The sequence below is a fragment of the Lycium ferocissimum genome, chromosome 2 (assembly GCF_029784015.1).
Source record: "Lycium ferocissimum isolate CSIRO_LF1 chromosome 2, AGI_CSIRO_Lferr_CH_V1, whole genome shotgun sequence".
Classification (NCBI taxonomy): Eukaryota; Viridiplantae; Streptophyta; class Magnoliopsida; order Solanales; family Solanaceae; genus Lycium; species Lycium ferocissimum.
This window is the reverse complement of record NC_081343.1, coordinates 51,253,766-51,273,818: the sequence shown is the minus strand read 5'-3', so window position 1 is coordinate 51,273,818 and position 20,053 is coordinate 51,253,766. Positions and strand designations below refer to the sequence as shown.

The window sequence follows — 20,053 nt, the reverse complement described above, 5'->3', positions numbered from 1 at the left end:
TGCGTAGAGTGTATAAATGTACTTAAGCAAGTATCAACAGATTTTTATCATCTTAAAGTATCAAAGGAATGGTCCTAACTCCTAAGCAAATTTCAATTTTCAATTTTCAATTTTCAATTTTCAATCCGTGGAAATATCAAGGATATGCAACTACCAAAAATTTCATTCTTTTTCAACTTTGGAAATATCAAAGAGTATTGCCGTGAGTTTCTTATCAGGTGACAGAGAGATGTGTCACTACCATATAAAAGTTTATTAGTAATAATAAAGCGGTAACTTGTTTCACATAGATCTTTCTCGATTATGTGGTGTCTGCTGCCCCCACGTTCTTTGACCATTGAAATATGACTTTTGGACTTTGGATAACACCAATAAGAGCAGCGGAAAAATCTCAAACTTGAAATGATCGCCATATAGCTTTTTTGGGGTAAATATTTACAAACCAAATAAATAAATATGTGACACACGTAGGAACCACTGTCTAGTGGTTAAATAAAGTTAGATAATTCACTTGTGTGTGACCTTATTTTATAAATTCAATTGTTAATCTTTAATCTAGATTTTAAATTAAACATTCATTTCAATAATCTTTGCCAGCAAAAGCTACATAAAAACATAAAATCTTTTCGAGAAATTTGCCGAATTTTGTTATTTTCTTTCTGAAGTGGCAATACCAACGCTTAGGATGGACTGTGTGAAACAATGAATGTTTTTTTTTTTTTTTTAATTTTTTTTTTTAATTTTTTTATAGAAGTGTGCTCCCATATCTAATTAGAGTGGGAGTACAATTCATATAGAAAGCGAAAAGGAGTTCAACAGAAATAGGATTAGATAGTAAGTTAGTAGTAGATGACGTTATTGTTATTATTAGTAGTAATAGATGTTTAGGCAGTGCCATAAAAATAGAATTAACTAGTAATAGTTAGTTACTAACGTTAGATTTGTTGTAGTAATAGACGTTGGTTAGCAATAATAGATGTTCTGTTAGGTAGTTCATTAAAAATATGATTAGTAATTAGTAACGTTAGTAGTAATAGTAAAGAGGCGTAAAGTCGTTGATATTTGAAAGATATTTTGGTCGGCCGATATTCTGTTTCGTGCTTTTAAAATAATGTAGATAAATATAGATAGATACTTTTCTTATTTAATTATAATTAATTAATGCATATTTTTTCTTAATAATTTACATTGATTTGAAAGTGTAAATACTCGTTGCAGTTAAATATTTACATATCTAATTAGCTACCAAATTATCATGTTATTTGAAAGCTTTTTTTTTCCTCTTTCCAAAGATAAAGATTATACCCTGTTTCATCTACTTCATCTTAGATGAACTAGTGTAATGAGAGATTGTAAATGTAATTTTTTTTTTTTTTTTGACATTCTGAACAATATAAACTTTAAAAATACGATTAATGCCGAAATCGAAGTTAACCAACCAAAAAATTACTGTTTGTAACTAATTGTTGAATAATAACACTAGACAATTCATTTTAAACCTATTATCAAATTAGTAATTAGTGTTTTTTGGGAGGAGGTCCGTTATAAGCGGAATGGTGAATTTCTTGAAATTTTATGATTATGTTACTTAAATTGGTCGTGTCAATAAATAAAAGAGAACAAGATGAACTATTTCAGAACGTTATCAAATAATTTCGTTATCCATGACCAAAACAAAAGAAAAGAAATCGTTAGCGAAGTGCCACGTGGCATATTACTGTTCTTTGGTGGAAATTTGACCAGATGACACATGCGTTGAGTTTGATTAGTCTTCACTCCTCAACGATTAGGTTATTACTGAAATAATATTCTTTTTATATGAAAAATTTGAATTTTCGTAAGGGATATAGTCCCCTGTTTTTATTTGTATGAACTTATTTGATTAACACCAAATTTAAGAAAGAAGAGAGGATTTTTAAATTTATAGTGTTAAATAATTGACATATTTTGTGTGGCTATCATCAGATAAATGTAAATTGTTCTCAAATATAAAAAAAGATCATTCTTTTCGACACGAATTAATAAGGAAATAAATTCACAATTAAAACGAACGGAGTACAAAACATTATACTATATATTGATAGGTAGTTGGTACAACAGTAGATCGCAAAACATATACGTAGTAGGCGTTTGGTAATACGTGGTTTTGAAATCGTAGTTTAAAAAATTTAACGTGCGTTTGAAACAATGGTTTGAAACCATGGTTTTTACTTTTTTAAATATGAAATTTAACCCATAAGTTTATATTTTGTAAAAAAAGACCCATAAGTTCTTAGATATTTTTAACAATTATCCCCATCAATAATTTATCAATCTCATTAACTTCCACCAAATTTTATTTATGTCTACGAACCTTTTAATTTTGTAAAAAAAGACCCATAATTTAATTTTATTTATTGAACTAAAATTTGATCAATTGATTAGAAAGGTCTTCTAGTATTAATTTTGAGCTGGTTGTTATGAATTAGCGTATTAATTTTGTTATGAACTATGACTTGTTCATTTGGTAAGATTGTATAAGAATTGAGAATGTTTTGATAGTTTTTACAACTTGTGAGGTTTTTATGTCTATAAGAGAAAATACTCCTTAAAATATCCAAATTGTATGTCTAAACATGGTTTCAAACTATGTCCAAACGGGGCCCTAATATGAAAAAATCAAAGCTCGAGGAGGTTCTTAGACCATTCTAGGAAATTTATAACTAGAATTAAAGTAGGATAATGGCACTATATAAAAAGAAACATATGCATGCCTCCAAAGTTCCCTGTCAACCATTTTTCTTTTTTAAAAAAAAGAATAAAATATAACGTCTGCTTTGTCTGAACAAACGGATGAGTACTATAGTTGCCTGCTCCAATCATTCCCAACTTTAACCGCACTTTCTTTTTGCTCTTTACATATATTCATCCTAGTGAAGTTGCACTTTTTGGCTTTTCTTTGTTACACATTTTTGAATCTTGAAAAATAAAATAAAAAATGTACCCATATGGAAAGAGCACAACAATTTGGATTCTGAGATTACAGTGCTGCTTCTTGTTCTTGATATTTGCAGAGTGCAAAGTGCCTCAAGAAGAAGGTATGCTGCTGCTCTTTTCTCTTGCTTTAATGGATATTTTTGGACTCTAGGGGTGGGGGGTACTGTAGCAGATTAAGAAATACTATAATTCTTGGGTGCAGCTATCTTTCTATTATAATTTCAAGAGGATGAGGAGTTTTGAGTTTAAAGAAGACAAGAAATGGGTGGAATTACTTCAATTTAGTGAATTTATAGTGAAAAGGTGTGATCTTTACTGTTTTCAAATAGATAAATCATGGATTATTAAAGTTAGTTACTAAATTCCTGAAATTAGTGCCAAGTCTAGTGGTTGGGATATTCCAATCTAGGAGATATTTTTATTTGCTTGTTTTGCCATGGAAGTTTGGCTTTGACTTTGGGTCAGTTCATAATTGTATTATTTCTTGAATTTTGCTAATATCTAGAAAGACTAAAAATGAAACTTTATTATGCTTTTCCTTTCATTGCTGAAAGTTTGGTCTTATTGTCCAAATTTATTCAATTTTGTAGTTCTGTAAGTCACTTTTTTCGGTGGAATAATGTTTTAAGCCTGCAATTTCTCTTGATGTTAATATAAGGCTGCAGTTTCTCCAGTGTCTTCATGTATTATCAAATGTAGACTGTACTAGCCCAAATGGTTTGTAGTAGCGTTATTAGGCATTTTAAGGTAGTATCATGGCCATGGCTTGGGTATAGTCTGATCGAATAATTTGATAGAAATCAGGTTCGGTGCAAACTTCTAGTGAAGATAGTGTGTAAAGCCCCCTCTAAGGCTGAGCACTTATACTCTATATCTAGAGTTGCATTATTTTATAAGTCATTTCTATCCTAGAACTACAAGTAAAAGTTGATATCCAGAGAATTAAATTTATTCGGCACACTGAACTGGTGGGAGTGTCAGGTACCTGGTGGAATAGCCGAGGTGTATGCAAGTTGGCTCTGACAATACCATTATATAAATGGCAAGTCTCCTCATAAGCCCTTTACTAGCATCAAGTGCATGAAGTGGATAATTCTTTCTTATATGATTACTTTTGCGTGAAGTGTACTACACGTCGATATTCTCTTGATAGACTTGGTGTATCTCAGTAGTTCTTCTGATGGAGTGCATCTAGGTCCCTTTTATAGGTGTTAATTGTCAGAGAACGCTTATTAGTTCACAATCATGGCATCTAGGTGTCAGATTAAGGGATGAAACATTCTTTTGAGCAGCCTAATCTTGAATCTTTCTGCTTTCTTTACAGATAGAAAGTGTTCAGTAGTTTATATAGTTCTTTTCAATTTGATGGAAGCACTACATAGAAATCAATTTTTCTGAACTTCCTCAAATGAAATTTAGGTTTTTAGCTGATGAACTTCTTGGTTATTATCAGTTGTAGTTGTCAAATACTCCAGTACCTTGGGTAGGACTGCATAGTGCAATCTATAATAGTTGATTTGAACTTTACTGATTGTTTTTCAGTGGATGTCCTCCAACAAATCGCCAAAACAATGGGTGCTACATATTTGAGTTTCGATGCAGATACATGCAGAATTGAAGAGGTTAAGGTCACAGTTAAGCCACGTGGATGGTCTGAGAATATTGTTGAATGTGATCGTGAAAATGGAAGTGAAGTCTACCACATCACAAAAATGTGAGGCATTTATGCCTTATTACTAAATCAAGATTGATAAAATTGTTTCTAACCTTCTAGTTTGTCATGCATGCTTTATTTCTAGTGCTACAATAGTGATAGAGTGTGACCAATATCTACGTGATTATCAGTGTTACCCCAGAGCCAGCTTGGGGACAATCCCACTTGATGTTTGTCAGAAATAAGATTGAATGAACAAATTCAAGGAATTTTGCAGTGAGGAGGTTTCAGATTTTCATGAACTTAACTTTCCCCCTGACCAATATATATGGTTACTTAAAAGGTTTATTCAAACTAATGTTTTCCTGGAGCTTGTAAAGAGAAACATTATAGGCTATGCTTTTATCGGGTTCTGGAAAATCCATATCAAAACAGAAGTTTCCTTCTAGTGACTTCATACTAACTCTTCTTTCTAAAATTGACTAAATATACCACTTATTATCTGATTTCTTTTATCACAAGCAGTCATTCTGTACTTCTCTTCATTTGTGTACGTCCACATCTTTTTTTATTTCATTGCAATTGGTTCCATAATTGATGTCTGTATATTATTTTCACTTATGCAGTGCATTAAAGGGTTTAAATCTTCCAGGAGAACTCCCACCTGAGTTGGTAAAGCTTCCCTACATCCGAGAAATGTAAGAGCTACTCTCGACCATTTTCACAATTGAACTTTTCCTAATTGATTTCACTAGCCTTTTTTTTTTCATGCCAATATCAACATCACTCACTCAATCTTTTTCCTTTTTCTATCTTGCCCCGTTTATAGTGATTTTGCATACAACTATCTCAGTGGTAGCATACCAGTTGAATGGGCCACGACACAGCTGATTAACATGTAATACCAGTTTCTTTCCGGTTGATCAGTTTTGTCATGTCTTCACTTGCAAATTGTAATTGCATACTTTTTGATCCAGCTCTGTTCTTGTAAATCGGTTGTCCGGGGAAATCCCAAAGGAGTTGGGAAACATCAGCAGCCTTTTGTACCTGTATGTATCGAATTTCTAGTCGAACTTACTTCTGTGATATCGGTCTGGATATTGGATTCTCTTAACTAGATGAAGACCATAAAATTTTATTATATTATTGGTATATATAGCAAAAGAAGTGTAGTGGTCATGTTTCCCAAATATAATTTTGGTGATTGAACTTTTTTCAATCAGGAATCTCGAGGGGAACCAGTTTTCAGGCAATGTTCCTTCTGAACTAGGGAAACTGATCTACTTGCAAACTCTGTAAGACCTAGACCTCTCTTTTCTCATCCACTTTGTTATCTTCTCCTACTGAAGAATAATTGGCATTTGGCACGTGAATGATTGATGCATAGATGAGTGGGTGATTATTCCTTTTTCTAATTTCAGGTTTTTATCCTCCAACCAATTGGTGGGAGAGGTGCCAACTTCATTTTCTGAACTCGTAAATTTAACAGATTTGTAAGACATACATTCTAGCCCAGATTCTTTTAGCTCCTATATTTTTCGCGGAATAGAATATCTCACAGTATAATTTTTCTAAACAGTAGGATAAATGATAACAATTTCAGTGGACAGATTCCAGATTTCATACAGAACTGGAAACAACTTACCAAACTGTAAGATCTTTGGAAATACCTCCCGAATTTCAAAAAAGAAAATTGGCAGAGTTTCTAAACTTTTTCTTGACGATATATGAAGGGAGATGCATGCCACCGGACTAGAGGGTCCCATTCCATCAAACATATCTCTTCTGAATAAGTTAACAGATTTGTAAGTATAGAACTTTTTGACATTACTTAGCTATTTTTCATTAGGTTCTTGTAGAGCATTTACTCTCTGCTGGTTCTCTCATGGTCAAAATACAGGAGGATCAGTGACATAGGTGGACCAGCTCAGACATTTCCTTCACTGAGTGATATCGTGGGCATTCAAACGTTGTAGGTCAAATTATACCGATATGTGGAAACCATTGTACAGTTAGAGTGTGCTATTAAGCATCCTATCTTTCGTTAAGCTAATTAAAAATGGATACAGGGTATTGCGAAACTGCAGCCTTTCGGGAGAGCTTCCTGTATATATTTGGGCGATGAAGGAGCTGCGAACATTGTAAGTTATGGACTTACTGTTTGGCAAAATGAAATTTTGGTGGTATGCGACACGTAATTATTTTTCTGCCATATTCAAACTTCTTCAGCTGCATTAAAAATACATGGTATCAAATTGAGAGAAAGCTTTTACATGGTTTCCTGTCTTCCCCCGCTGTCTGTAACCATTGGATGCTCTGAGGTCACACTATTTACTGTCCTTTATTGGTTCCTCTTTCAGTTAACACTACATTCTCCAGTCAAAAATAATTGGGAAATCATTGGAAATATAAAGCCCCTTTTAATTTCTTTATATGGAAGGTTGAAATTTATCACAGCTAGTTTGCTCTGTGTGACTTGAAAATGTTTAGCATTTCGAGTTCTTAAAGATAATTGAGGCTGATAGGGAAACAAGGCAGCTGCTTCTTAATTAATATATGACACCCTGATATCAAGAGGTTTTATGCTGCTCTTTGCTTTTCATTAAACGTCTCATCCTTCCACTTCTTGTATCTCTCCAGTACATTCTCTAGTCTAACATATAGAGTTGACTCTTACATATTTTGCTCCTACAATATACATGTGGCAGTTGTAAGAGTTTGTGGGCACAGATTCATATCTTTATTTCCTCCTTCTGATAAGTACTTTATAATCATGATTTTCTGTTTAATTTTCTGCAGAGACGTTACCTTCAACAAGTTAGTTGGAGAAATCCCAAACAATTTTAGTTCTAGAAGTATGCTAAAGTTTGTGTAAGTTGAATTACAAAGAGTGGATTCTCTCAAAAGTGACGTCCTTTTTATGTTTCTATAAGAAAATTAGAGTATGAAGTGTATAACACACTCTTGTACTTCCAGATTTGCTCTTGCCTAACTGCTTGATGTTCTCTGCATAGGTTTCTTACTGGCAACATGTTCAGTGGAGATATACCAGACTCAATACTGAAGAATGGAATAAATGTGTAAGTGTACATTTATTAATATTTTAATTTCATAACAATCTCTGCTGGTGTATGATGGGCTCAGTCCTTGCGGAACATGTCACAGTTTTTATTCATAAACATAGTGATCGTGCCGTGGCATGCGAAAAGAATTTTGACTCGTTCATGTTGGCATTATTTTTTCCACATTTTTGTCTTCATGTGAATCTCACAACTGCCTGGTTCATAATCGGGAAGAAGCCATCTAACAACATCCGTTGCATGCAGTGATCTTTCCTACAATAATTTTACCTGGCAAGGACCTGACCAAAATGCTTGTCAGCAAAACATGTAAGGAAAGGTCCATTTTTGTTAATTCATGCTCTCAAGTTATTTATTGGATAATCATAAGCATCTTTGGTTCTGATAATTATTCCTTCTACAGGAATCTGTATTTGAACTTGTACAAGAGCTCTGCAGCAGTAAGCTCCTTGTAAGATGATTCTCCTTATTATTCTGAAAACTTAAAATTCTGATTTCTGATGAAACTGAGCTTTAGAAGTGGTTGCTTTCCTATCTGATTCAGAGTTGAGTCTAACTGCTTTTGTGCTTTAACTTCTACAGAAAGAGAATTCTTCCATGTACAAAGGATTTCACTTGTCCTCGGTGTAAGTATGTTCTTTACTTCTCTGGAAAGTTGTTCAATTTCATATGGAATATGAAATCCAACAGTAGCAAGAATCTGACAATATATCTTTAGCCACTTGGCCTTCCTCTTCTTCACTCGAATAGCAAAATTGCTCAACTATGCAAGAGACTGTAGCAAAGTAGTTTCTTTTTTGATATTAAACGCAGAGACATTTAAGGTTGGTTTCAGTCCTAGAGCCTGTTTGGATGGGCTTAAAAAAAGCAGCTTATAAGCTGAAAACAGCTTATAAGCTGCTTTAGATAAGCTAAGCCAAACAGGCCCAATTATTTTTTTGGGCTTATTTTAAGCACAAAATGACTTTAAGTTGGCCAGCCAAACACTCAAAAAAGCTGAAAATAGCTTATAAGCTGTTTTCAACAACTTATAAGCCAATCCAAACGGACTCCTAAAGTCGTGTATCTACAGTTTTTAGGTGATTTGAGTATTCACAACCTAATCATTGGAAATATTTTCTGTTAGGTCGTTTTCCGACTTGTGACAAATGTTTTGAGCATCTAATTCTATTATTTTCCTTGGCAGATGGGTGTTCGTTGCATGTTAATAGTGGTGGAAATGATTTTACTGTAAAGGAGAGCGATAGAGAAGTTGATTATGAAGGAGATGCAGGAGTTGATGGTGGTTCTGCTAGATTTTTCAGTACTTACACCAATTATTGGGGATTGAGTAGCACTGGGGACTTTATGGATGATAATAATGATCAAAATGCACGTTTTATTGAAAGTACACCATCAAAAGGCCTCTCTGAATTATACAATAATGCACGGATGTCTCCCCTCTCACTCACTTACATCCGTTATTGCTTGGCAAATGGGAGTTACAATGTCAGCTTGCACTTTGCTGAGATAGCTTTTACAAATGATAGCACCTATACCAGTCTTGGAAGGCGTGTGTTTGATATATACATCCAGGTTGGTATTTTTTTTTTTTTTTTTTTAGAAAAAACCTTTCTTTTTTTTTTTTTTGATGAAGTAAGTTGTTTCATTGAGAAAAGGCATCAAGCAGATGCATAGGGGCTAATTACAGATAGACAAAAGCAAAAGAGAATTATAAGCCCCTATACATTGGCTCCCTCTAAAACTAGGGTGCTAATAAAATCCAAAAACTGATCTGTACTAGTCACTGGGGACAACATTGTCCAGCAATAAAGGTTTACTAGACATTTCGCTTTAAGTGCATGAATGGGAGTGGTAGTTGAGGAACCATCAAAACATCTTCTATTCCTCTCGATCCAAATACACCAAAAAATTACAGCAGGAATCATATTCCAGATCTTTCTGATGGTCTTATCAACTAACTGAAGACTCCAAGAAATTTGAGCTTCCCTTAATCTTTGCGGCATCACCCAACTTAAACTGAAAAAACACAAGAACATGTTCCAGAGGTCATATGCTACTGGGCACTGAAGAAAAAGGTGGTCGACTGTCTCTGGAGTTGTGTTGCAAAAAAAGCATCTGGTGTTGTCCAACTCTAATCCTCTCCTATTTAGATTGTCTAAAGTAAGACAAGCATTGTTTAGTGTAATCCAACTGAAGCATTTGATCCTCATAGGCAGATTGGTCTTCCATACTAGCTTCCATGGCCATCTATCAGGTACTTGACTTTGTGAGCAGAGTTGTCTATAGCATTCTTTCACTGTGAAAATGCCTTTGCTTCCCCACCTGAGCCTGTCTGCTTCACTTTCATCATTATTGTGAGCTTCCACCTTTGCCAACATTTCCATCAAACTCCCAAGTTCCCAGTCTTGCACAAACCTTCTGAAATGCACATCCCAATGGTTATTAGTCCTGTTTTGAGCAATTGTGGAGTCCTTATCCATAGCTATGTTAAAGATATTGGGATAATCCACCATGAGAGTAAGCCATCTATCTTTCCAAAACTTGATATACTCACCAGCCCCGGGTTTGAAGTGTATTCCATGAGAAAATTCAGAGCCTAGCTTACTGATAAATTTCCAAGGACCAACTCCATAGGGTAGATTCACAGTGTTAGAGCTCCAGTTGTCTTTCTTTCCATGTTTTGCTATGACCACATCTTTCCAGAGGCTACCATTTTCAGAACCAAATCTCCATAACCATTTCATAAGTAGAGATTTGTTATGGATTGCTCTTTGACCCCAAGACCCCCATTGCATTTTGGGAGCAAAACTTTGTCCCATTTTATCAGATGGACCTTATGAGTGCTGCTGTTTCCTTCCCATAAGAAGTTTCTCCTGATCTTATCCAGCCTTTCTAGCACCTTCTTTGGGATGGGAAAAAGGGACATAAAATATGTTGGAATACTGTCAAGAACACTGCTGATCAAAGTGAGTCTTCCACCCAAAGATAGGTATTGGAGTTGCCAAGTGGACAGTCTCTTCTCAAATTTCTCCACCACCCCATTCCAAATATCACAACACTTGAACTTGGCACCCAGGGGGAGGCCCAAATAAGTGCTAGGAAGTGATCCAATGTTGCATCCCAGGATTTCTGCCAGCTCCTCTGTGTTGTTAGCATCATTGACAGGATAGATAATACTCTTCAACATATTGATGTGTAATCCTGATAAAGCTTCAAAAAGCTTCAGAGTAAGATTCAGGTATAGAACTTGGGACTTGTCTGCATCACAAAAAACTAACGTGTCATCAGCATAGAGTAAGTGGGATATTGTCAAAATGTTTCCTGAGTTTGAGCCCACACTAAATCCCTGAATCCATTGCAACTGTCTTGCCTTTTCCAGCATCTTGCTTAGTCCTTCCATAGCCAAGATGAACAAAAAAGGGGAGAGAGGGTCCCCTTGTCTAATTCCTTTTTGTGGAGAGAAAAACCCCACTGGTCCTCTATTTATCAAGATAGAGTATTTAACTGTGGTCATACAATACATCCATTTAAGCCATTTGGCCCCAAAACCCATTCTCTTCATGAGAGAGATTAGGTAAGACCAATTTAACTTGTCAAAAGCCTTTTCTAAGTCAAGCTTACACACATGATTCCAGGGGCTCCTGATTTCATTCTCCAATCTAGAACCTCATTAGCAATTAAGGATGCATCCGTTATCTGTCTTCCTTTGATGAATGCATTTTGATGACTAGAGACCAGTTTACCAATTACTTTCTTCAACCTTTCAGCTAAGAGTTTGGCCACTATCTTATAAACACTTCCAATGAGACTTATCGGTCTAAAGTCTCTCATTTCCATTGCCCCCTGACTTCTTAGGGATCAGGGAAATGAAAGTGGCATTACAGGATCTCACCATATAGCAATGTTGGTGAAAGTGGTTCATTGCCCCCATGAAGTCTTGTTTTATGAACTCCCATGACTTTTGGAAGAAAGCCATTGTAAAACCATCTGATCCAGGGGCTTTATCAGGTGCACAAGATTGGATGATTGCGTAAACTTCTTCTTCCCCAAAAGCCACTTCTAGCCCCTCACTGTCTTCCACTGATAAACTGGCCACTCCCTCAAAGTTGGAGGTTGGCCTCCAATCTTCAGTTTCTGTGAAGAGATTTTGATAATAGTTCAGAATTTCCCCCTTGATCAGGTCTTTGTCTTCTGAAATAACATTGTCAATTATGAGCTTATCAATTGAGTTGTATCTCCTATGTGAATTGGCCAAAGACTGAAAATATTTGGTATTCCTGTCCCCCTCTTTCAACCATAAACATCTTGATTTCTGCCTCCAAGAAATTTCTTCAACTTTGGCTAATTGTTCCAACTCAAGTTTCAAATTTGTGAACTTCTGCTTTTCTGCCTGAGTTGGGAGCCTGGTCTCTGTTGCCTGTTCTAGGAGAGTCAGTTCCTCTAGGGCCTTGCTTCTTTTAGATTCAAACCTGCCATACACTTCCTTGTTCCAATTGGAAAGATCTTTCTTCAAGTTCCTCATTTTCTGGGTAAGCACAAAGTCTGGACTGCCACTGACTGTATAATTCTGCCACCATCCTCTCATCAAGTCAATGAAACCTTCATGTTGAAACCACATATTTTGAAATTTGAAGTAAGAAGGTGGTGAATCCCATTCCCCATTCTCTAGCAGTAAGGGATTGTGGTCAGAGATAACTCTTGGTAACACTATTTGTTTGATGACTTTGAAGCTTTCATTCCATTCTGAAGAGACTAAGAATCTGTCGATTCTGGAGGCTTGTAGCAAAGTATCCCTCTAGACCAAGTGTGAGCCCCTGAAGTGGTAAATCTATAAGCTGAAGATCTTCAATTGTCTCTGAGAAACACCTCATAGCCTTGGATCTTCTGGAGCAATTCAATCTTTCGGTCACATATCTACACACATTGAAGTCTCCTCCAACAACCCAATTTTCAGCCCATAGACCTCTGACTCCGCCCAATTCATGCCATAATTCCTCCCTCTCAATGTTTGTGTGAGGACCGTAGACTCCTGTAAATCCCCATCTGAAATCCTCTGTGAGGCTCTCTAAGAAAGCAAGTAATAGAAAAGCATCCTTCATGGGAATCAATGCATTTCCACAATCTTTTGTCCCACATAATTATGATATCCCCTGGTGCCACTGGCTTTCAGCTCTTGCCAATCAGCCCATCTATTCCCCCAGATTTGGTGTATCAAGTTAGTGCTCAAACCTTCCATTTTGGTTTCTTGGATACACACAATGTCTGCTTTCCATTTTTTTACTAGTGATGAGATGGTACTTCTTTTATCCATCTCGTTAAGACCCTGATGTTCCAGCTTAAAATCTTCACTTTCATCTGGAATAGTTTTGGTGGTTCCTGCCCCTGTTTTTCATGTTGCTCCCTTCATAATTGATCCCACATATTAGATTTTGGACTTCAATCTCCCCTTTCTTCTTCCCCTGTTTCTTCTTGATAGGCGTGTCATTTGAACTCTTTCTTTGTGCTTGAGCTTGTCTATTTTCATCCATTCTCATGATTAAATCAAAAATTTCATGTTTGAACCCATTTGCATGGATCCCAAAGGCCTTGCATACCTTCCCCATAACTAGCTTTGACCATTTTGAAGTGTCCACTAATTTTGGTTCTTGGATTATTGTCTCCAGTTGATCATTTTGGCGCCAATAGGGATGGAGTGATTCGTTGTGAGAATCTGTATCAGAACAAACCAAGGCAGAAGAGGTCGCCTCTGGCCAATCCAATCTTTGAGAGAGAAACCTGAGATTGTTGATGAACACTTTTGCTTCATCTGCTTCGTCATCTGCCTCTGAAATAGTCTCCAAAAATTCTGCATGTGGGAGAGAGATGATTGTGTTGTTGTTGTGCTGGGACTGTTCTGGAGAGAGGAGCGTATCTTCTAGCACTCTCCTTTCTAGAGTTTTCCCTGTTGGACTCCACTGATGTGTCTTTAAAAAATTAGGCTTTGATTTATTGTGGGCTTTTCTTTTTGGGCTTCTGTTATAATAAGAATAGTTTTCAGGTTGGCCCAACACTTCTTCATTAAAAGAAGTAGAGCAGCTGGCTTCATTGGGCTTGAGATGAAAAGAAGGAAAAGAAACCCTATCACTGAATCGGCTAGGCATGGGCCCAGAAATTTTTGAATTTGAATTAAAGCTGTTTTTGTCCAACTGTCCACGCACGTGGTCTGACTTGACCTTTCCATCAACTTTATCCCCCATCTTCATCGCCGGTCTCCTGTTGACTGGAATCTGGATTTTGAGCCTAGCTTTGATCCCAGATTCTCGGCTTGGCCTCGGGGTGGCTACTACATCCTTCAAAATCGAAATCTCATATCTCCAGTTTTCCACATCAAGATCCAATTTATCTGGGAGTTCCACCAGCGAATTTTTAACACAGATTCTGGCCCAAGTATAGTGGCTCCGGTGCTTTGTATCTTCGTCAACATCTATAAATCCACCACAAATATCTCCAATGGATTTGAAAGTGTTGAACTTCCACCCGTTGATTGGGATTCCGAATGCCTTGATCCACTTTTGGTCTGACCTCTGGGTTGCTAATTCCGTACCAGTGACTGGAGACCACCACTCCAAAGATAAACGTCGACCATTCCAGAACCAATCTCCCGCATGAACCCTAGTTGCTTCCTGTCTCGATGGCAATTCAAAAAGAAATTGATTGTGGCCCATTGCAATAACTCTCATGCCGGCACAAATTTTCCACCTGTTCAAGAACCATTTTTGAATCACTTCATTGTTCGGGCTGTAGTTGAAAGGATCATTGAAGGTTCCGACTAGACATCTTGACAGGAATTGGTGGCTTTCAACTTCTGTCCCCTGTTCGCTCTCCTTTGTGTGAGAAGAGATGGGTTTTGAAATCTCCGGCCAATGAGATAACCTCGCTGTGTCAACATACGTGTTCATCTGATGTTTATTGATGTGTCTGAACCTGATCGAACCTTGCATACCCAAGAATTTGAGGATTTTGTCTGCAATATCTCCCCATCCCGAGTTGTGAACAATTTCTGGGATGATCACTGCATTCATCCTGTCCCCCATCCATGATTCCACACGAATAAAACGACCGTAGCTATTAAAGTTTGCGAAAACTCTGTAATAATAGGCTTGAGATTTCCATCCCCATCTTCTATAGAAATTCCCTGGTCGTTTCGAAGCTTGTTTCAGAGTTTCACACACTCTCCGAAAGTTTTCCTCGTCTATTTTGATTTTTGAAGAAATTCTCTTCCCCCTTTCGATTAGCGTAAACCACCCATCACCGGAATCTATAAGCTCGAAAGATTTTACCCCACAAATAAAGAAGATTTTCTCTTCCATGACTAAAAATTGGAAAACATTTCTGCAACCAACATGAACCTTTCTATAGTGTTAAACTACGTTAGATGTGTGAAAATAGAGGAAAGAAAAAGAGAACTTGTATTGGATTTGGTTGTAGGATGACATACAAGATGCCTCCACATATAGAAGTTCAGACAATTATAAATATGGTAAGCTAACCTAAATGAAATAAGGATTATTACATATGGGAAGTTACCCCTACAGACTAAGAAAAAATGCTCTCTACCATTAACCTAGAATATATTTTAACACATCACTGCATTAATTCTCCTTCAACGAGCCTTCCAAACTCAAGGTGATAAAGCAACTCGAGTTTGCAAATCAAAAGTGAAAAGTGACAGGTTGCTACTCAGACAAAATCGAGTAGGAGTTACGATTGAATTTGAGGACATTCATGTTGCCAGCTTAACTAGATGGTTAATGAGAAGCAAGCACCGCACCAGCTTGATTGGATAGCTGGCAATCAACAGTATTTGACTTGGTGATGATTAATATTCACATGACTCTGACCCGATGTTGACTAGAAACATGTTTCTGTACTAGTCGCAATAGAAACACTCTCTAGGAAGCGAGATTGTGCTGTCTGCATGGTGACACATCAGCTAGCTGGACAAATAATAGGACTGTTGATATTTGGCACGTGCTGCCCAAAAGATGGCTGAAGCCTGGAAGAGAGAGGAAAGGAGTGGTGCTGCTGGACCTGCAAAGAGAAAAGCCTTGTAAAATTATTAAAAAAAATAAAAATAAAATTAAAAAAAATGAAAAACTTTGTCTGGCCGGAAGCGTTAGATGGAAGGTATTAGATCAATAAATAGAAAGTAGAGTCTCTTTATATAGAAGTTTATAATACTAAAATACAAAATTTTATCTTTCCTTTATACTGAGATGTTTGAATTGGAAGAATATCGTATACTATTAATCTGAATATATTATAACATCTCACTGAATTGATTCCCCTGACTTTCAACAAGATACCTACACAATATTCTTTCTACTTCAGGAGAAATTAGTTTGGAAAGACTTCAATATTGTGAATGAGGCTGATGGAGTTCAAAGGCCCGTGGTTAGGCATTTTAACACCAGTGTCACAGATAATACTTTGGAGATCCGATTTTACTGGGCTGGCAAAGGAACTACCAGAATTCCATCTAGAGGGCATTACGGTCCGCTAATATCTGCTATTTCACTCAAACCAAGTAAGGTTCCTCAACCTTCATCATTTTAAGGGGAATATCATAGTGTATCTACTATTACACTTATCACTTCGGTTTCCTTCAAGTATATTGTGTATTTATGCATGCCTCTGTAAAAAACTAACACAAAAAGACATGTATCATTTTGAAGTCCCACAGAGATATTCTAGAGATCGTACATATCATATGACCAGGTTCATACATGATAATTTAATTGCTTCTACAAGAAATACTGCAATGGAGTGCATGATTACATGCTCTGTTAGGCTATTTGTGAGGTTGACAATGTTTATAAACTTCCGTTGTAGAATATAATTGGTCTGCTATCTAAGATGATCCATGTCAATATGTGGGGAATTCTGATTCTTGCCATTCTTCACCGTGCTATTTGAACACCAGTTGGCTTCTGAAATTGCAAAAGATAGCTGGTGGGGTATTTCTCTGAACAGTTGATTTGCTTTGGTTTCTTCAGAGTTGCGACATTTATCTTGAGACAAGTAAAACATTATCAGCATCAAAAGCCAATCTGTGAACTTTAAATTAGCCTGCTTGAATGATTGAAACAGTAAATTTTCAATAGCATTCCTAATTTATTATTGGAAATGTTTCTTTGAATTAAGCTATTAAAATTGTACCTGGCTTGATCTGCTTGTGGTTCTGTACCAACTATAAGTATTAGTATGTTACTGATCTATGATGCTACAAGCTCTCGTAATTCTTGATGAGTGTAGCTTTTACTTCCCTGGAATTCTGAAATTAATTGCCTCTCTTTTATATACACGCACTATATTTCTTATTAGCTATTCATTTGAATGAACAATCAAAAGCCAAGTTAATTGGTCCTTGCAAGTTCCGGGCTTGCAGCAGACAAGTTCGATACTAATATTAGAACTGTTTAAGTACAGCAGTTGTGTTTGCCATTATCTCTGCCTAAAAGGGATGGAGGCTGTATATTTTTAGTAGTAATGTCAAGGGGGAAAAGTTCACCATTTATATTGATGTTGTTTGTAAGCTGATGGTTTAGAAACGGAGGAAATCTATTTAGATGAGCGCACACATATTGACTTTGCTATTATTTTCCCATGAATGACATATGCGTGTTGAAGTTCTTTCTAATCAACTGGTTGACTCTTAACTGATTCAATCTCATTTTGCTATTACACGTAAAACTGCATACACTAATAATCTTGTCTTCATTTCTGTGCAGCTTTTGGATCTTGTTCAGAGGAAGATAAGAAGAGTGTTACTGCTTATATTATTGTTGGAGTAGTGCCTGCATGCATTTTCCTGTTGGTAATGAGCGCACTTTGGTGGAAAGGCTATCTGCAATGCAAAAAGAAACAGAGAACAGGTGATCATTGAACGAGTGTTAGAAAGAAGTAACTTTAACCAGCAAATTTTGTGACTAGGCTGATGATCCATGCTTTACTGATATGAAAGAGCACATTGTAATGAAATGATAATCAACGAAACTCCATATCCAGAAGTTGTGAATTGTAAATAGATGATTAACCAGTAAAGTCTATATTTCCATGACAGATTTAGAGGGCATGGAGCCGCAGACCGTTTCTTATACTTTAAACCAAATAAAGGCTGCCACTAATAACTTTGATGCTTCTAACAAGATAGGGGAAGGTGGTTTTGGCGCAGTTTTCAAGGTATTATTCTGGTAACAATAGTAATGTAGTATCTTCTTTATCATTATTGTTTGTGAACTCTGACCAAATATTTGATGTAGGGTCGGCTATCTGATGGTACTTCGGTTGCAGTGAAGCAGCTCTCGCATTCATCAAGACAGGGAAATCGTGAATTTTTAAATGAGATTGGCATGATTTCTTGTTTGCAGCACCCGAATCTTGTTAATCTGCATGGCTGCTGCATTGAAGGGACTGAATTACTGCTCGTATATGAATACTTGGAAAACAATAGCCTTGCTCGCGCATTATTTAGTAAGTTACACCTTCTCTTTTAAGAAAAGTTTCTAAACTATTACCAGTTCGATCTCTATGAAATGCCCATTAACATTTTAGTATGGACAACTTTAGATTCAGAGAAAAGTCAATTGATACTTGATTGGCCGACAAGGGTCAAGATTTGTGTTGGGATTGCTAAAGGTCTGGCTTACCTTCATGAGGAATCAAGCCTTAGAATTGTACACAGAGACATTAAAGCTACTAATGTACTGCTAGATAGAGATCTAAATCCCAAAATTTCGGACTTCGGGCTAGCTAGACTAACTGGAGATGATAATACCCATATTAGCACTCAAGTCGCTGGAACAATGTAAGTTCTGATGTAAAATCTAAACTAGATTTCTTTATTGCCTTTATCTTATCAGCAGTATGGTTAGGTAAAATTTGTAACATAATTGTATGTTAATAACTGCAGAGGATACATGGCACCTGAGTATGCGCTATGGGGTTATTTGACCTACAAAGCAGATGTGTACAGCTTCGGAATTGTCCTCCTGGAAATTGTTAGCGGCAAGAACAACAATAACTATGCGCCTTCTGATGATTTCATTTGTCTTTTAGATTGGGTATCTTTCTTGTACCTTTTTGCTAATGCACTTCAAGAAAGCCAGACCAGTGTACTATTTTTAACATTGAGAGTCCTTTTAACTTTTTAACTATGAACTCTTGAAGTTGCTAGCTTATAAAACTTTATTGTAGGCCTGTCACTTGCTACAAAATGGAAAAATAGAGGAGCTCATTGACGATAAATTGGGTTCTCACTTCAGCAAAGCAGAAGCAGAAAGGACCATAAAAGTAGCATTATTATGCACTAGTGCGACGCCATCACTCAGGCCTATAATGTCTGAGGCTGTAGGCATGCTTGAAGGAAAAAGAGATGTCCCTGATGATATCCCAGAAGCAAGTATGTATACTGATGATTTAAGATTTAAAGCCTTGGCGGATTTTCAACGAGAGAGGCAAATTAATCAAAGCGCGTCAAGTAATCAAGCTCAGTTAGCAAGCGTCCAAACTGCCTCTGATCTATGTGAATACAATCCAGAATCAAGATCTGACTGACACTTTATTGTGTATTCTTATTTAATCTCTTGCCGGTGTAGCTGTGTCTTATGGTTCGTGAGGGAATGCATTGGTTCAAAGCCCCTCATCGAGGTACGATTGTTGTAACTATTTGTTCAATTCTTTTGAGAGTAAGATTTCTATAAAATGTACATAAATTAATCTCCCAATAAAAAGTGCGAGGAGCTATATTTCTCCAGCTCTGCATTTTTGCACCTCCTAGCTAGATTTCAAAGTTGTATAAATTTCTGCCTCGTTGCGCTACACCTGAAATACAGACTATATGTCCTTCTGTAGACAAAAAAAAGATTCATCCATCGATTTGTGTCTGTTGTATGGCAAAGAGGACAGTGCATATGCTGAAGAAATAAACATCATTTTTGGTGAAACTGGAGAAGTGTTATTTGAGTCATAACACAGTTAATTTATGTAAGTAACACACTTTTCCAGTAGTGAGTTAAAATTATATTCCATCTCATATGAAAAATCGAATTCTTTAATATCTAGTCTGTTCCTTTGGATCCTTTTCCACACACAAGAGGGACTTATTAAGTATAGAAGATAACGGCAGTAATGACAAATTATATTGTAAGTTCTCAGGATGGTGCATCAATTGCCTTAAAGAGATAACGACGTTACTTGTGCTCGAAAAAAAAAGATAAAAAATTACGTAGCTTGTGTTCAACCTAAGTTGAGTTCTTTCTGGTGATTATTTTCCTTTGAATCCTTATTGGTAAACTCATAA

General features: G+C 36.4%; 1 protein-coding gene across 1 annotated transcript in view; it reads left to right on the top strand.

The window, feature by feature from the left end:
• Window positions 1-2,901: 2,901 nt before the first annotated feature.
• The window catches only part of LOC132047708 (uncharacterized), a 33,284-nt gene continuing 16,132 nt past the window's right edge, over window positions 2,902-20,053 (top strand). Inside the window, exons 1-24 of the mRNA XM_059438714.1 lie at window positions 2,902-3,077; window positions 4,519-4,690; window positions 5,257-5,328; window positions 5,460-5,528; window positions 5,608-5,679; window positions 5,854-5,925; window positions 6,052-6,123; window positions 6,210-6,281; window positions 6,364-6,435; window positions 6,531-6,602; window positions 6,700-6,771; window positions 7,430-7,501; window positions 7,645-7,710; window positions 7,927-8,019; window positions 8,114-8,161; window positions 8,293-8,336; window positions 8,897-9,285; window positions 16,084-16,279; window positions 17,484-17,627; window positions 17,816-17,934; window positions 18,015-18,225; window positions 18,322-18,559; window positions 18,665-18,815; window positions 18,949-19,307. Coding sequence (XP_059294697.1) covers window positions 2,978-3,077; window positions 4,519-4,690; window positions 5,257-5,328; window positions 5,460-5,528; window positions 5,608-5,679; window positions 5,854-5,925; window positions 6,052-6,123; window positions 6,210-6,281; window positions 6,364-6,435; window positions 6,531-6,602; window positions 6,700-6,771; window positions 7,430-7,501; window positions 7,645-7,710; window positions 7,927-8,019; window positions 8,114-8,161; window positions 8,293-8,336; window positions 8,897-9,285; window positions 16,084-16,279; window positions 17,484-17,627; window positions 17,816-17,934; window positions 18,015-18,225; window positions 18,322-18,559; window positions 18,665-18,815; window positions 18,949-19,307 — 3,047 coding nt within the window. The 5' untranslated portion in view covers window positions 2,902-2,977. The remainder of the gene's footprint in view (window positions 3,078-4,518; window positions 4,691-5,256; window positions 5,329-5,459; window positions 5,529-5,607; window positions 5,680-5,853; window positions 5,926-6,051; window positions 6,124-6,209; window positions 6,282-6,363; window positions 6,436-6,530; window positions 6,603-6,699; window positions 6,772-7,429; window positions 7,502-7,644; window positions 7,711-7,926; window positions 8,020-8,113; window positions 8,162-8,292; window positions 8,337-8,896; window positions 9,286-16,083; window positions 16,280-17,483; window positions 17,628-17,815; window positions 17,935-18,014; window positions 18,226-18,321; window positions 18,560-18,664; window positions 18,816-18,948; window positions 19,308-20,053) is intronic.